Source organism: Sciurus carolinensis, chromosome 2, assembly GCF_902686445.1.
Source record: "Sciurus carolinensis chromosome 2, mSciCar1.2, whole genome shotgun sequence".
Taxonomy (NCBI): Eukaryota; Metazoa; Chordata; class Mammalia; order Rodentia; family Sciuridae; genus Sciurus; species Sciurus carolinensis.
Genome location: NC_062214.1, coordinates 33591282 through 33607398, shown reverse-complemented (window position 1 = coordinate 33607398; position 16117 = coordinate 33591282). Strand labels below are relative to the sequence as shown.

Sequence of the window (16117 nt, the reverse complement as noted above, 5' to 3'; positions counted from 1 at the left end):
ACACATGTGGGATTGAACCGAGGGCTTTGCTCAAGCTAGACACGCACTCTACTACTCTGCTACACTTCAGCACCCAGTGCTCTTCTTTCCACTGCCCACCCCATGTTCTGCTGGGCTGGCAGTGCTTCAGTCTGGAGCTCCCTGAGTGGTTTCTGAGCAGGTCTGTGACTTCCTTGGCTGCCGTTCTCTCCATTTCATCAGACACTGTCCCCATTTCCTTCTGCAAATTTATTGAAATATGTCTTTCCTTACTGACTCATCTCACTGGGTATTTGTCATTGGGTGTTTATAATCTTTTACCATCAATTTCATAGCATTTTGAGACAGATAAGAGGTCACATTCATGCTCATTCTGCAGATGGGTGCTAACCCTATTTTTAGTTTTCTGTTCCAAACCCAATTTCTGGCTTTCCCTTCTTCACTGGCTTTCTAGCTCAATAAATGCAATTCCAGCATCCTCGCTCCCCTCTTGCTCTCATGCCATGCACTGTGTCCATCAGCACATGTTTTGGCTTTACACTCAAAACAGACCCAGACGCCAACCACTTGTTGCCATGCCCCACCCCAAATGCTTTAGTCTCCCCTAGTTTCTCCTTCTGCTCTAAGGCTTTCCTAACAAAATGAGGCACACCTGATCAATTCCTCAACACAATCTGTTGTCTGTATCACTCAGAGGAAAGCCAAAGTCTTACAGCAGCCAGGTGTGACCACGTGGCCACCCTCATCTCCTTTCTCACTGCTCTTACTTCTGCCCTTTGTTCCCTTTTGGTCAAACTGGCCTCTTTGCTGTCCTGCCACCATGGTGGGTTCTTGTGCCTCAGGGTCAGTTCTCTACTCAGATATCTTCTGAACTCACTCCATCATCTTCCTCGGGTTTTCCTCTAAAGGCATCTTCTCTTACACAAATGGTGTGAGGCTACATCGAGTACAGCCAGAGAAATGAAAAACTGCATTCCATTTGGGAAAGATGAATCAAAATGCATTTTGCTGCCATGTATAACTAAATAGACCAAACAATTAAAAAAAAATAATAAAGGTATCCTCTCAGTGTGGTCTGGTGTGACCAATTTGATGTAAACTTGAAACACATTTCCACTCTCCAGCACCTCCTGTTACCTGCTCTCCCTGGCACAAACACTACCTTGCTTATTTTATTGTCAATTTGCCCCCTATTCTTTTCATTGTCAATTTGCCCCCTATGTGTTTGGTTAGATCTGAACCTCCAGCACTCACAATGCATAGCACATAGTAGGCTGTTAAATATTTCTGGAATGAATGGCATTATTATATAATCATTAGAAAAATTAACAAGGCACTTAAAAAAAAGAACTTTTATCCTTAGTGATAACATATTCATTGGGAGTATTTGGTTGGTGATCAATTTCAGGGTCGATCAAACTGCTTCTCTCAAAGGATGTCAGGTATTTTGTTTTCCCCTGTATTTTACATATGAAGGAAAAAATATAAACAAGGAAGTCGGATTTTCTTAGGACTCTTCCTCCCGCCAAGGAAACCTTGCTGATTTTTTTCTTTTTGCTTATATTTTTATTATTTTTGTGCCTCCTTCACAGTGAGGCACACAGTAACATAATCAAGATGTATTCAGCTGCTGGGTGTCAGAAGCTAGAAAGACAGAGGAACAAGAGGGAAGCTGTTTGTCTCTGTATTATTGTGTGGATGGATGGAAGGGGAGATGCTACTGTCGAAGTAGTTTAGTGCCCTCCCATTCTGGGGTGAGGTGGGCTCATACAAAACAAATAGTAGACCACAATCTGATCAAGATCATTTCTGGGTCTCAAGATTCATGTTTTCCCTTTACTTTGACATTAATTCCTTTATGTGGCATCCTGCAACACTGTCTGTCTCCAAGGGAGTTCTCATTTTACAGATGAAGAAAAGATACCCAGCAGACAGAAGGCCAGAGCTACTTTTTCCATAATCACTAGAAAAGCAGTTACTGCTTCTTGTCTGTACAAGGAAAACAGTGCAGTGCAAGTTTCCTTTTTTTTTTTTTTCTTTTTTCATTATGAATGTTTATCTTTTGACTTTTGAACTTTTAAACCTTTATTTGGGTGTTCCAGATGGGTGGCATTTTTGCAATATAAAAATTTAGGATGTAGACCCTTCATCTGTTTGACACTCATCCAAAACTCAAGTGCAGAATGTGGGGTATATTTTATTTTCCAACAAAGGAGATCCACAATTATAAGACTAATAGTGCAATGTATTGATCTGGTAAGAATTTGACCTTTATTTACGATTGGGAAGGGGAATAGCTGAAGATGAGGTAGGACTATTTTGCAATATAGCAGGGTCAGAAGTAGCAACAAATGAAGATCTCAAAATATAACAACTAAATGTTCTACTTTTCCCCCTAGTACTAGGGATTGAACCCAGGGCTTTTCACATGCTAGGCAAATGCTCTACCTCTGAGCTATATTTCCAGCTCTTTTTATTTATTCATTATGATTATTATTACCAGGGATTGAACCCAGGGGAGCTTAACCACTAAGCCACATCCCCAGCCCATGTTATATTCTATTTAGAGACAGGGTCTCACTGAATTATTTAGGGTCTTGCTAAGTTGGGGAGGCTGGCTTTGAACTCATGATCCTTGGGCCTCAGCATCCCAAGTAGCTGGGATACCAGGTGTATGCCACTGGACCCAGCATGTGGTCTAACTTTTTCACACTTGTCAGCAGCATACATTTTGGTGTGTATGTATTCTACTCCCTCTGAAATCATGCAGTTTTCCATCATGCTCCTCAGTCCATGGCTGCCTCTAACTTAGGGAGCTGTTTTCTTCATCATTTTGTATTTAAGAAATCCCATTCATGGAAAATATCTTATAGTCATTAGGTATTTTCCACGAATTGGTCCTAAATTCAAAAGGAAACAAGATTCAAAAGGAAACCACACATTCTGTAGAGAAGATGTCAGTGTTTGCAAATTCTTACCTTAATGTATATCTTCCCAGAATTAAAAGAAATATAAGAACCTCATGTTTCTTGAGGTCAATTTTAAATATTTAACACTACTGATTTAGAGGCATGTCTAAGAAAATTCCCCAAGTTTTTGATGAATCATGTTCTAAAACAGAAGTGGCCTTGGCACGTCTCTTTACTTATCCCATTTTTATCTTCTGCTTTCCAAAGTCATTTCATAGACTATAATTTATTTTTCTCAAAAACAAAGTTCCCTCCATGTGACAACTTCTCTCATTTTGTTGGCCTGAAAGATGTCAAGTATTTGGTAAAGAGAAGTTTTGTTTCATTTGCTTAAGAAATCCTGTATTAGCTGATGGGTAGGGAGGGTGGCAGTTTTAGTTACTTCCTGAGTGAGAGCAAAGCTAAGTTTGGGAACGATGGGGAGAATGAAAGCCATTGTAATTAGTACTGCCCAAATCTTTCTACTGAGGATCTTGGCAAATTATGGAGAGACAATTATGCTTCAGAAGATGGAAGCAACTTATCAGCTAAGAGGACTCAATTTCTTCAACTCTAAAACATTGAGATTTAGACAGGATGCTAAAAATCTCTATAGTTCTAAAATTTTATGTAATCTATCAGTTATTTTTAAGAGTTCCAAAGCCCTCATTCCTCCTTTCCTCCATTCCGGCTCCCTCCCTGACTCGGCTGCTTTCTTTCCCTTCCATAAGAAATTTATTAAACACCTACTACATGACAATACCAATTCGATAGTGGAATCATGAAAATGACTGAGCAATTATTTTTTACTTTCAGGAGCTTGCAAATTTAGTGTACATTATCATATACACTGACAGGTAATTATAGAATAATAAATGCAATAGAAAATATGCTTGGGATTGGGTATGGTGAAGCATGCCTGATTCCCAAGTGGCTCAGGTGACTGAGGCAAGAAGATTGCAAGTTCAAAGTCAGCCTCAGCAAATTAGCAAGGCTCTAAGTAACTTAGCGAGACCCTGTCTCAAAATAAAAAAAAATGAAAAGGGCTGTAGATGTTGCTCAGGATTTAAGCAACCCTGAGTTCAATCTGTGGCATCAAAATAAATGAAATATGCTTGGTGTTCATGAAAGAACAGAGAAGAGAACAATGAGCTGTTCCTGGAATTCATGGGGTGGAAGAGGAGATGGATGAGCTATATGGCTAAGTCCTCAAGGAGTCCTAGAACTTTTCCTGGTGGACACACTGGAGAAAGGCACTGTAGAATAAAATGTACAATTATTATAAAGGCATTAAAATTATATATTATATATATATATATATATATATATAAAATTATATATAATCACAGGAAGTTAAGAACTGTTGGAGCAGAGGTAGGAGATGAGTGAACAGCACCAAAGGGTAGGCGCTATGTTTGTGTTGGTCACTGGGTCCCCAGTGCCCAGTGAAGTGTTTGGCACCTAGTAGGCTCTCAAGAAATATTTTTTTTTCACTAAGCACATGAATGAATGAAATAGACTTATTCTGTAGATAATAGAGAACAAAAAAATGTGAAGCATGATCAGATTTTACAGACATTCTTATGCAGATGGACAGGCAGAGCTGGAAAACAAAGAGAAGATTCTAGGAAAGCAGGGAGGAGCTGACAATAGGTGAGACCTGTTGAAGGTTTGAACAAGACAGCAGGAATTGGGATACGAGATCTGGTCAGGAAGCTCACAGAGCTTGCACGCTACCTGGATGGTGGACAAGCAACTGGTGTGGATGAAGTTAAGGGAAACTTCCAGAACACCTCACATCACACTCTTCAGATAACCAAATTAGATTCTCTAAGATGCTCACAGTTACAGAGGTCCCTTCTAAAAGTCAGAATTGCAGGCAGTCAAGACGAATGTTCAATGTATAGAAAGTATTTTTGGAGAGCTCGTTGATTCTGTGACAGCCACTTCAAAATATAATAAAGCACAGAGATTGCCTGCTAAAGATTTTTTTTGCATGCATGAAATGACATTTAAAAACTCAACTGACTCAACCAGCTTGGGAAATTCACCATATCTATCAAAGCAGAACATATGAAGATCTATGACCAGCAATCATACTCCCTGGTATATACCCTGCAGAGAGGCAGATGTTTGTAACTTCATTATTTGTAATACCCTAAATTGGAAACTGCCTGAATGTCCATCAACTATGGAAGAGATAGCTAAATAAATTATTATAATTACTATTTATCAAAGAGAAGGAAAACACCAAAACTACATCAAATAGGGAATAATATTGTTAAACTCATAAATGTAAAGCTGAATAATATAAATCAGATCAAAAAGGCTATGTTGTATGATTCCATTTACAGATTTTTTAAAACAGGTAAAACCATTCTACAATGTTAAAAGCCAAAATAAGAGTCTAGTTAGTAGGAAGATGCTTTGGGATCTTGGTGATGCTCAATTTTTCCACCTTGGTGCTGGGTATGTGGATGTGGTTCTTTTTCAAAAATCCTTCAGGATCTACAGTTCAGATATGTGCATTCCTCCATGTATACTGTATTTCAATAATGCATTAGAAAACCTGACTGTGTTCCCATTAGCACAGCTACACAATAAAAAGGAATTTGTTTATTCCTATTTATAAGTGCATAAGAGAATTTGTGTTTAAAGAAGTAAGGATTGAAAACAACAGAGTCTGCAGGTCTGTGTGTAGATAAGTAAAAACAAAATTCCCCCTGCATGACTGTCTTTAGACATCTTGATCTCAATCCCTGCTTACTGGTTCAATCCACTGCTTCTCATTAGATTGAAGCAGCATTTTCGCTGAAATCTGACAGAATGAATGGTGGTTGAACAATGTTCAGGCCCAGCTGCCCTATCAGAGTTTCAAAATATTTAGGATTTAATATCAGAGCCTGGATCTCAAGTCCTGTCTCTCAGGGTGACAGGCCACCTCACTAATAAAGAGCATTGAGCAGGGAGCAGAGGTGGAGCCAGGAGATGAGCTTCAGAGGAAGGAAGCAGCCACAGGGGCATCTGTTTCCAGTCTCATCACATATAAGACATAATCTTTCCAAGAACACCAGCTCCAGCCTTCCTAAAAAGGACTCCTGATCAGTTTTCATCAAGGATGATCAGAAAAGGAACCAGAACCCAAAGGAAAGACATGTTGAAAATCATTTTGGATTTTTAAAATGCAAAATAGGGAAGGCTTCGCCTTTCCTTCCTTGTAGACTGGCATTCTTCTGTGCTAAATCATGGGGCAGATTTCATGACTCGCAGAGATTCTCCAGGTAATGAGTGATCTCCCAACAACTGCACATCGGGTCACTGAGACCTGGAGGTAGACGCCAGCATATGGCAACCCTGGGAGCTGCTGCTTCTGGCTCACAGCGATCTGCCTTTTGCAACCTGCTTACACTGCATGCCATCAGGGGGTAGGATTCACACTGAGAAGTCTGTTTCTGTGCAGCACCTCCAGAGAAAAACAGAATACGGGAGAAAGACTAGAATGGAGTAGGTAGAAGAAAACTATTTTATCTCAGACGCATTTGCCAATTGAACATTTAATCTCATGAATCAGCTGGCTCAAAATAGCACCACTTTTTGTGGCTAGATGTGTATGATCTGTGTTTTATATTTTTTGTTAACCTTGCCAGCCAGATCTTTAAAGCGATGCCCTACCTAGTGCTGGAAAGGGCTTAAGAAATCAGTCTTTACTCTCAGTGAATGACTTCTGTCTCCTCTGTCACTGGGAAAAGCGAGGCAATCAGAAAAGAACTTCTACAATTCTCTCCACTACATGCACCACTTGTCAGCATTTTGATCAATGTTCCCCACTCTCCCTCTTCTTCTGGATGAAAGGCCCATTGCTCATGGCTAAGCCTAGCCTCTCTATGCAGTAGGATAGAATTGAAGTACTGTTTTCTGGTTAAGGATCAGATAGTAAATATTTTACACTTTTGTGGGTTACATATATCATCACTACTCACCTCTGTTATATAAAAGCAGCCAGAGACAATATGTAAACAAATGAGCATTTCTGTGTCCCAATAAAACTTTATTTATAAAAACAGGTAGTAAGCTGGGTGTGGTGGCACATGCCTGTAATCCCAGCAGCTTGGGAGGTTGAGGCAGGAGGATTGTGAGTTCAAGGTCAGCCTCAGCAATTTAGCAAAGCACTAAGCAATTTAGCGAGGTTCTGTCTCAAAATATAAAAAAGGGCTGGGATATGACTCAGTGATTTAAGTGCCCCTGGGTTCAATCCTGGTACCAAAAACAAACAACAAAACAAACTATAACAAAAAATGGGTCGTAGACTAAACATGGCCCCTGGGTTGTGATTTAACGAGCCCTGCATTAAATCTTATTCCTCTTGCCTGCTCAGTCATGTCCCTGGTTCAGCATTTGGTTTCCCTCTACAGGATCCTTCCCACCAGTATATAAACATGCTATTGTTTCTCCTGCCTTAAAAAATCACCTTTTGACTCACTTCCCCTTCCAGTTGCTTTCCCACATATCTGATGCTCTTTACATCAGAACTTCTCAGAACAGCAGTGTATTTTGATTTCTTTGTTTCCTGCAATGTTGCCAGCACCCACCACTCCTCTGAAGTTGCTCTAATAAGGATACCAGAGACCGCTGCATCATTGCAGCCAATGGCCAACTTTGGGCCTTCATCTTAGCTCACTATGGGCAATGAGAGACCCAGGTTATCATTCTCTTCTCCTTGAAATACTTTCTCCACCTGACTTCCAATGACACACGTTTGCCTGGCTGCTCCTCTCAACTGTATCTTTTTCTGGATCAAGACTCAAGCCTAGGACATGTTCTCTGTCTAGAGTCACTTCCTGGTTGATCTCCTCCAGTTTCATTAATACTATTTTATAATAGCCACTTATCTGTGATTTGTTAATACTATGAAATAACCAATGGTTCCCCAATTTATATGTTATATTTGGTGCTCAGCTCCAGGCCCATATAATCAAATGTCTACTCAATGTCTACACTTGAATATTTAATAATATCCAAATGAATTGAACTGAGTTTGAACTCAAACTAAACATGACCAAAATGGCTACGTACCTCCAAGCAAAAATTTACTAGATATTGTAGATCAACCGTTCCCCATCAGTAAGTGATGTTTTTATCTTTTCTGTCTCCTGGGCCAAAATTCTAAGGATAGCCTTGATTTGGTTTCTTCTATTAAGCAACATGTAGAGCATAAGCAGATGGTGTGAATTTTACCTTTAAAATACACATGCATGCGTTTATCTGTGTGTGTCTATATATTTACAATATCAGTTTTGATATAAAGAGCATCAGAGACCTAACCCTAACCTTAACCCCTTTTCATCTCCACAGCTCCACCTTGGCTCAAGTCACTAGTCACTCACTTAAAGTACATAGTTTTCTAAATAATCATTTGTTTTCACTAGTGTTCCTCCCCTGGCAGTCCATTATTGACTAAATGGTAAGTCAGATCATCTCTGTCCTCAGCAAAAAAAATCCTCTAATGGCTTCCCACTCACTCAATCATGATAAAAGTCAAAGTCCTTCAAAAGCCTACACCGCCCTGTGGAAATCGATTTCCCTTGCCTACTCAATCCCCACTGCTACTATCTTCTCTCAATCTTGCTCACTCTGCTCCTGCCACACTTGCCCTTTGCTGCTTCTGAACCAGACAATTCTTGCCTCAGGACCTTTGCACTTGCTGTTCTCTCTATGTGGAATATTCTCTCTTCATATATCCTCATGTCTTGCTCTCTTACCTGCTTCAGGCCTTTGGTTAAGTGTCACCTTTTCACAGATAACTGAATTGACCATCCTATTCAGTGTCCTCTGCTCCAGCAATCCCCACCACCACTTCATTTTTTGTTGACATCGCTGATTTCTTCCTAATACTTTACATGACTTACTTATTTGTTTTATTTATTGTCTCTCCCTCACTAGAATGTATGCACTACAAGGGAAAGGACCTTGTCTGTTTTATTCACTGCTTTAACCCCAGCACCTAGAACTTGGCACTTTGTAGAGAGCTTGATAATGTTTTGTCAAATAAACATAAGTCAATGAATTCGAGCTGTTTGTTTAGGGATGAATAATGTACCCACACTGTTGAGGGGCTTGAAGGTTCCCATCCATTTGACTGGAAAGTGCAGCTCAGATTTCTGATTTAGGCACTCTTTCTCCAATGCTCTCTTCCCTTCCTAGAGTCCACCTCAGGATTCATATTAAAAGCCCAAACTGAGGTCTTGCATGAGGAGATACTTCATTTGCAGCAATCATTATCTGCAGCAAGAGCATAGCCATTCCTGGTCTCCCCCAGCAGCAATATCTCAAAGACTTGGTTTACATTTGTTTAATGAAGGGGCTGAAAGATGAGCTTGTAGAACACTGTGTAGTGTTGATGTTCTTCCTGACTTTTAAATTTGGCCTGCTTAAGTCATGATTTGTCTTCCCTATTCTTTAATTTTTAAGTTGCATGTATAAAAATGGAGACTAGAGGCATCTAAGAGGTTTTCTTTTAGAGCATCCTGTCTCCCTTCCCTCTGTAGGGCATGGAGATGATATGGTTACGAATATGACCCAGTCAGAGGCACAGATAAGTGACTGTTATAAAACTTTTGAAAAATTCCCACAGTGACCATTGAGGAGGCAGGTGGCTCTCTATTTCTTCAAAAATGAAAAATGTCATGCAAAGAGGTCATATATCTTAGGCACCCAGAGGACTCTAGAAATGGTTTGGAAGTTAGAGAATGCAGGAATGCGCTAGGGATACTGATTCTACTCTGCAAAACAGCATTCCATGCTTTCTCCACTGTGCTTGGTGGTCAGGATTTGGGACTTCATTTAAGACAATGTTTTCCATTCTCAATAAGTATCTAGACAAAAAAGCTGCCAATTGGAAGGTTACATGTTATATTCAGTCCATAGTTGTGTCTTGCTTGGCTCACGTGCTATATAAAGACAATTTTTCACTAATATTTAACATTTTATGTGGATTCTTCATCTCTTTTGAAGGAAAATCCAAAGATCTGGCAACACTAAGACCACACTTCTCTAAGGACAAGGCCTTTAAGGTACAGTGTCAGGACCTGCAGTATTGGCACCATCTGGGAACTTGTTTGTTAGAAATGCAAAGGCTCAGGCTTCATCCCAGACCTGCTGAACCTGGAGCCTAACAGAGTTGTTTAATAAGCCACTCAGGCTATTCTTATCCATGCTTAAGTTTCCTACATATTGCTCTGAGACAACAATTGATAGGAGCAGAATAGCAGTTACACTGATTAGAATGGTCTATTGGATTTTTAGGTTGCTACAATTCCTCCACATCCCCTCTGCCTTACCTCTGTGGAATGCCTTTATGAACATATTCAAGGTCCTGTAGGGATGTATGCCAACAACCCTGAAGATAGACTATATGGTCTCTGAGAATCACTGACTGTCCTTGCGCCCGATTCTGTCCTAGGAGTTAACTGATGGGTGAAGAGGGGGTGGTAGGGTGGGGGATAAAGTACATCAGCACCCCTCATCGATGGGGAATCTCAATAGAGGCTGGACCCAAATTTGGAGGACTAAATGTTCTTCTTAGCCACTGAAAAAATCAGAAGACACAGTCTATGATGAGTTGATGCTTAAGACAGCACAATAGGAGGTCTAAGAGTTGTGTTCCTGTAGGCATTCAGGTCCAGGGTCTGCACTGGAATCTAACAGTCTGGAGCCAAGATGAAATTTACTGCAGTGAGCAGAGACACCCCCTGAAGGAGGCTAGTGACTGGCATTGTGGGGTTTTCAAGGAAAACCCAGTCTTGGAGAGAATCAGGAAGTAGTCGAGCAACTACGGTGTGTCCACTCAAGAATCTCTTGCCCAGGTTTCTCCTCCATTCCCTTTCCTGAGACCACGAGGCAGCCATGTTATCATGGAGCTTATTTTATCCCCACTTCCTCAGTTTTCACTTCTGCTGCTGCATCTGCCTCCTCCAACCCTACCATAAATCACATAGCCTTAAGTAGAGGACCATTGGCAATCAAGATGGGATGTAAAGGACTGTATGGAACGTTCATGGCCTCCCTTGCAGCTCTGCAGAACACCCCAGGGAGATGGACTGCTGTCTGGGCCTTCCACATGGTCACAAACACAGCAGCCCATGTTCTCAGGGTAACTGAGATTGCAAAGAGCGAACAGAAAATGAACCACTTATCTCCCAGGTACATTCAAGGGAGACACCCCACCCTCCACCAAGGAAGCAGACCAGGCCGACTCTCAGGGTACAGAAGGGCTGGCAAATCATGCAAGGGACACCACATTCATAGTCCAACTACAGAGGAAGACAATGAAAGACAGTTTCTTCCCCATGTCTGTCTCTGAAAGGATTCACTTGTCTTAAGAAATAAATTAAAAATTTAATTTCAAGTGATTCAGGAAAGAACAAAATGACATGCAAGTCTGGAATCCAATCTTTAGGAAAGTTTAAGTCTTAGTTCTGTTTTAAATTTCTCACTCATGCAGGAGAATTCTCAGATATCTATGATATTGTTGCAACTGAGCAACTTCCCTCAGATTTTCATTTTCTCTGACCAGCCCATAAAGAAGTAATTCTCCTCTTCTTCCATATTCACACTCCTTGTTCTCCTCTCTTCTTCCATGCAGTCCTCCATTTGAGATATGATATGTTCAAAACTTCATTGTGAGTTATCTGTTTATTTCTTCAAGAATACAGGCCCTTAAAGGGATTAGTTTTGTTTTTTTTTTTAAGTGATGTATCCCTAACTCTGGAATTGTGGCTAAAACAGAGAAGACACCCACCCAACACTGCGTGTTGAATGAATGAAAAAATGAGATAAATCTATTGGTATACAATCTCTTCTGGAGACATTCAACTTTCAAAGGAGTTTAGGTGTGTTAGTTTTCCATTACCATAACAAAGTACCTGAGAAACCAACTGTTATGGTTTAGATATTAGTATGCCCCAAAACTCATGTATGAGATAATGCAAGAAGACTTAGAGGTGAAATGATAGGGTTATGAGAGCCTTAATCCAACCAGTGAATTAATCCCATGATAGAGATCAACTGAGAGGTAATGGAAGGCAGGTAGGGTGGGTGTAATTGGAAGAGGTGAGTCCCTGAAGAACGCATTTGGGGTTTATATTTTGTATCTGGTTAGTGGAGTCTGTCTCTCTCTCTTTCCTGGTGTGATGTTTTGAATCCTTCCCTCCACCACCCTCTTTTGCCATGATGTTCTGCTTCACCAGGAGCCCCAAAGACTGAAGCTGGCTATCTATGCACTGAGATCTGAAATAAACATGAGTCCTGAAATAAACTTTTCCTCCTTAAAACTGTTCATGGTTTTGTGAGATCTTTTGGTCACAGCAATGAAAAAGCTGACTAAAACAACAAGTTAAGGGAGGAGAGATTTATTTTGGCTCATGGCTTCAGAGGTTTCAGTCCGTGATCAGCTGACTCCATGGCTATAGACTGAGGTGAGGTAGAATATCATGGTAAAAGGCTGTGTCAAGGCAAAACAGCTCACCTCATGGTGGCAAGAAAGGAGGGAGGGAGGAAAGGGGAGAGAGAGAGAGAGAAAGAGAGAGAGAGAAAGGAAAGTGGGCAGTGGTGGGGAGTAAAGGGGCCAGAGATAAGATGTAGTCTCCAAGGGCTCCCAGTAGAACAGTTAGCTATGAATCCATCAATGAATTAATCCAGTGATGAGATTAGGGCCCTCATGACACATCACTTCCCCAAAGCACTGTTTCTGAGCATTTGCTGCATTAGGGACCAAGTCTTCAACACATGAGCCTATGGGGGACATTTCAAATTTGAAATGTTACATTGGGTTTCTATTGGCCTTTCCAGACAATAAAAGAAAACCTGAATGCTGGTCCTGTACTGGGCGTAACATACACTGTCCCTGGAAATCGAAAAGAAGATGTAATGTTCTGAGATAAATAGTAACAATTAGAAGTACAGAAAATAAATCTGAAGAATAACATGGTGCTTACAAATTTTAACTTTCTGACTGAGCAATTTCAGGAGGGGAACGTATCCTACAGAATATTATAGCCAGGGAAGGCAAAACATGCTCCATGGCTTCATTAATTATAACAAGAATTTCACCTAACTGCTGGAGAAATACTTTACAGAAGCAGTCCTGTTGGAGAATATTACAGAGCTCAGAAATCAAAATCCCTTGCAAAACATTAGTGGGTGGGAACTAAAGGTAGGAAAAAATTAGATATATTTTCAATATAATTGTACAAAGGTTTAATGCAACTTAAGATATACCTATATTTACTGTTATTAAAAACCTCTCTGAAAGTCACTATCGTTTATTGAATATTTTCACTTGATATTTAGTGAATCTCATAATTGGTGATTTTTTTGAATGGGAATAGGGTTGTGTTTGGAAAAAGCAATTTAAAAAATATTTTGCAAATTGTAAGCATTTGTTTGTATTCATCCATCTGTCCAACAACCCAGCCATATTCTGGGAAACTAAGTATATAAACTGAACAAGGTACCAGTGGGACACTAGAATAATGAGTGCAGGACAAGCACAATGCTGTCACACACACAGTACTGAAATGTCTCCAAGTGTAAATTATGCATTAGAAGTAAATGGGTAGCTTGGTCATTTGTCAGAGAAAACAGATTAGGTTTGAAAACACTTGGAGAGAGTTTCTAAATACTTTAGAGTATTAAAACTCGTTGGCATCTTATTCATTCTGCTGTAAGAAATAAACTCAATGTAATGTAAATATTGGAAATAAACTCCTGCCAATAATAATTAACGAATTAAAGGTCAGGCTAGTATATCCGGTGTAGCTCATAAAATTGTCAGAACATCGAGGATTAGGCAATTATAGATCATAATGCCCAAACAATTCACACTGACTTGGAGTAACCCTGCCATTGTGATCTGTGAACATATATGTTATGCATATTTCAGAGTATTCTTACTCATATTCTTAACCCTTGAAGGAATTGTAGGAAGGACAAGGATCACAAATAGCATTCCATAAAATATAAACATGGAGAAAGAATGCTTTTTAGAATATGTCCTTTCCTCTGTGTGTGTGTGTGTGTGTGTGTGTGTGTGTGTGTGTATTAATGGCAATTGGGCATTTCTAGAGAAAGCATCACTTGGGGATCCAGCTTCTTGTCTGCTGTATTGTACTTGTATTCCAGTTATTTCTATATTATCTGAAAGGCCCTTTACCTTAGTAGAATAGCAATTCCTTAATGGAAAGGGCATATTTTACCTTCCTAGGCCAGAGTATAATGAATACAGTTATTATTATTTAAAAATATGTGTTTTTTTCTTTCATATTTTAATTAAATTACTACTATAAAAATGGTAGTAGGCTATGTGTTGTCCAGGGACAAAGAAATTAAGAAGGTATTGAAGTTGTCTGCCCTCAAGGAGAGAGTTGAAAGGGAGGTGCAGTAAGAAGAAGAAAGAAGCTGAGAGAATAACTTGGGAGAGGTGAAATGAGATGTGGTTTTATCTACATTTTGTTTAGCAAAGGAATTATGTCAGGTGCTTTTATTCCTAGGAAGAAAAAAAAACTCAAACTACATAAAATTATTTGAAAGCATTTGAATTATACTTGATGACCAATTTATATTTACTTGGAATTTTAGCACAAGTTAAATATGAAAAATTCAATGTCTTTCACAGGTGTTAGTATAATATCACAAGAATTAAGACTGAGGAGAGCATTTCAGAGGTTTCCAGCTACTGTACCTTGGCTACTTCTTCTTGGAAAGCCACAAGATTCAAATGGGAGATGTTCACTAGGTCAGGCCCATACACAACTGTTATCATCCGATGCTCCAGGCGCCCAATGTTCCCCACATCCAGAAGTTCTCGTAATTTGGGATCCTGGTAATAAATGTTTAAAAAAAAAATTAGTTTGTAACTAGAGGTTTCAAAATGAAAGCATAACTTCAAACAATTAAAGCTAGAATGACTTCAAAACAAGGTTCCACTGAAAATGGTATGACTGAAGGATTCCACCCTCAATGGCCTAGAGAGGTGAAGCAACTTGCCTAAAGGTTGTGGAAAGAGAATTTCCGGCTCAAGACCTATGTCCTTCAGTAAATTGCCCTTTCTGTCATACTGACATTCAGCAAAACATTTATACTGGTCATAATTACCCCTTTCTTCCCTTCTATCATCCCATGAACTGCATATCAAAATGAGAAATCTCCACCTCATTCCTTTATTCATGGACATATCAAGACAAAGAAGGTAGATCTTGAGGTGTTAAAAGTCATCATTATGCCTGTTATAGTTTGGATCTTAAATTTTCCCTAGAGGCTCATGTGTTAAAAGCTTAGTTATCAGCTTGGCACTATTAGGAGATGGCAGAAACTTTAAGAGGCAGAACTTAGTGGATGGTCTTAGGTCACTGGGGTCCTACCTTTAAAGGGATATTGGGTCTTGACTCCTCCTTCTTCCTGTCTATTTTTTTTTTTCACTTCCTGGTAATGAGGTGAATAGATTGCTATGCTATATGCTCCTGCCATGATGTGCGCCCACCTTGCACCAGAGGACTAGAACAATCAGTGTCCCTGATAATGGACTGAAATTTCCCAAACTATAAGCCAAAATGGCCTTTTCTCTCTGTAAGTTGTTTATCTCAGGTATTTGTAATGCCACCTAGGGCTGGAGCAGAACCTTAACCAAGGCTGTTCGAATTTGACACTGAGTAGGGATGTGAAAAATGACAGCACCTGCCATGAATAGGTTAATTAAAATGCCATCCTCAGAATGTTCTGGATTTGGAATAGAGGGAATTTCTGCCATCTTTTCAGAACAAGCTGCATTCTTTGGAACATCATAAGTGAGACTCCCTTGATGATACAGTCTTTCTGGGAAAGGGAAGTTTCCAAACTTTTAGAACTCAAAATAAAACCTAAAATACGGCTTAGTCAACTTGGCTGGATTTATTTTCCTCCCGCAGGACAGGCCCTAAAGGACTTCTCAGTCCATGCAGAAAATTAGCATCAAATCAATCACTTAGCAAATTTGCTGCCAGCTTCTGAACAAGGAATAAACTCGAATTCTTATTTATTTAGCTAAATTCCGGGCCAACAGGACCTGATTACTGAGGCTGGTTATTCTGACCTCCCTTTTGAGGTTTTTATATACACCATCCTTACAAAGAAAGAGCAAAATTGAAAAACCAAGAAAG

General features: G+C 39.8%; 1 protein-coding gene across 3 annotated transcripts in view; it reads right to left on the bottom strand.

The window, feature by feature from the left end:
• The window catches only part of Plcb1 (phospholipase C beta 1), a 710759-nt gene that overhangs the window by 242190 nt on the left and 452452 nt on the right, over positions 1–16117 (bottom strand). For all 3 annotated transcript variants that reach the window (XM_047539543.1, XM_047539544.1, XM_047539542.1), the window contains exon 4: positions 14665–14802. In XM_047539543.1, the coding sequence (XP_047395499.1) occupies positions 14665–14802 (138 nt within the window). The remainder of the gene's footprint in view (positions 1–14664; positions 14803–16117) is intronic.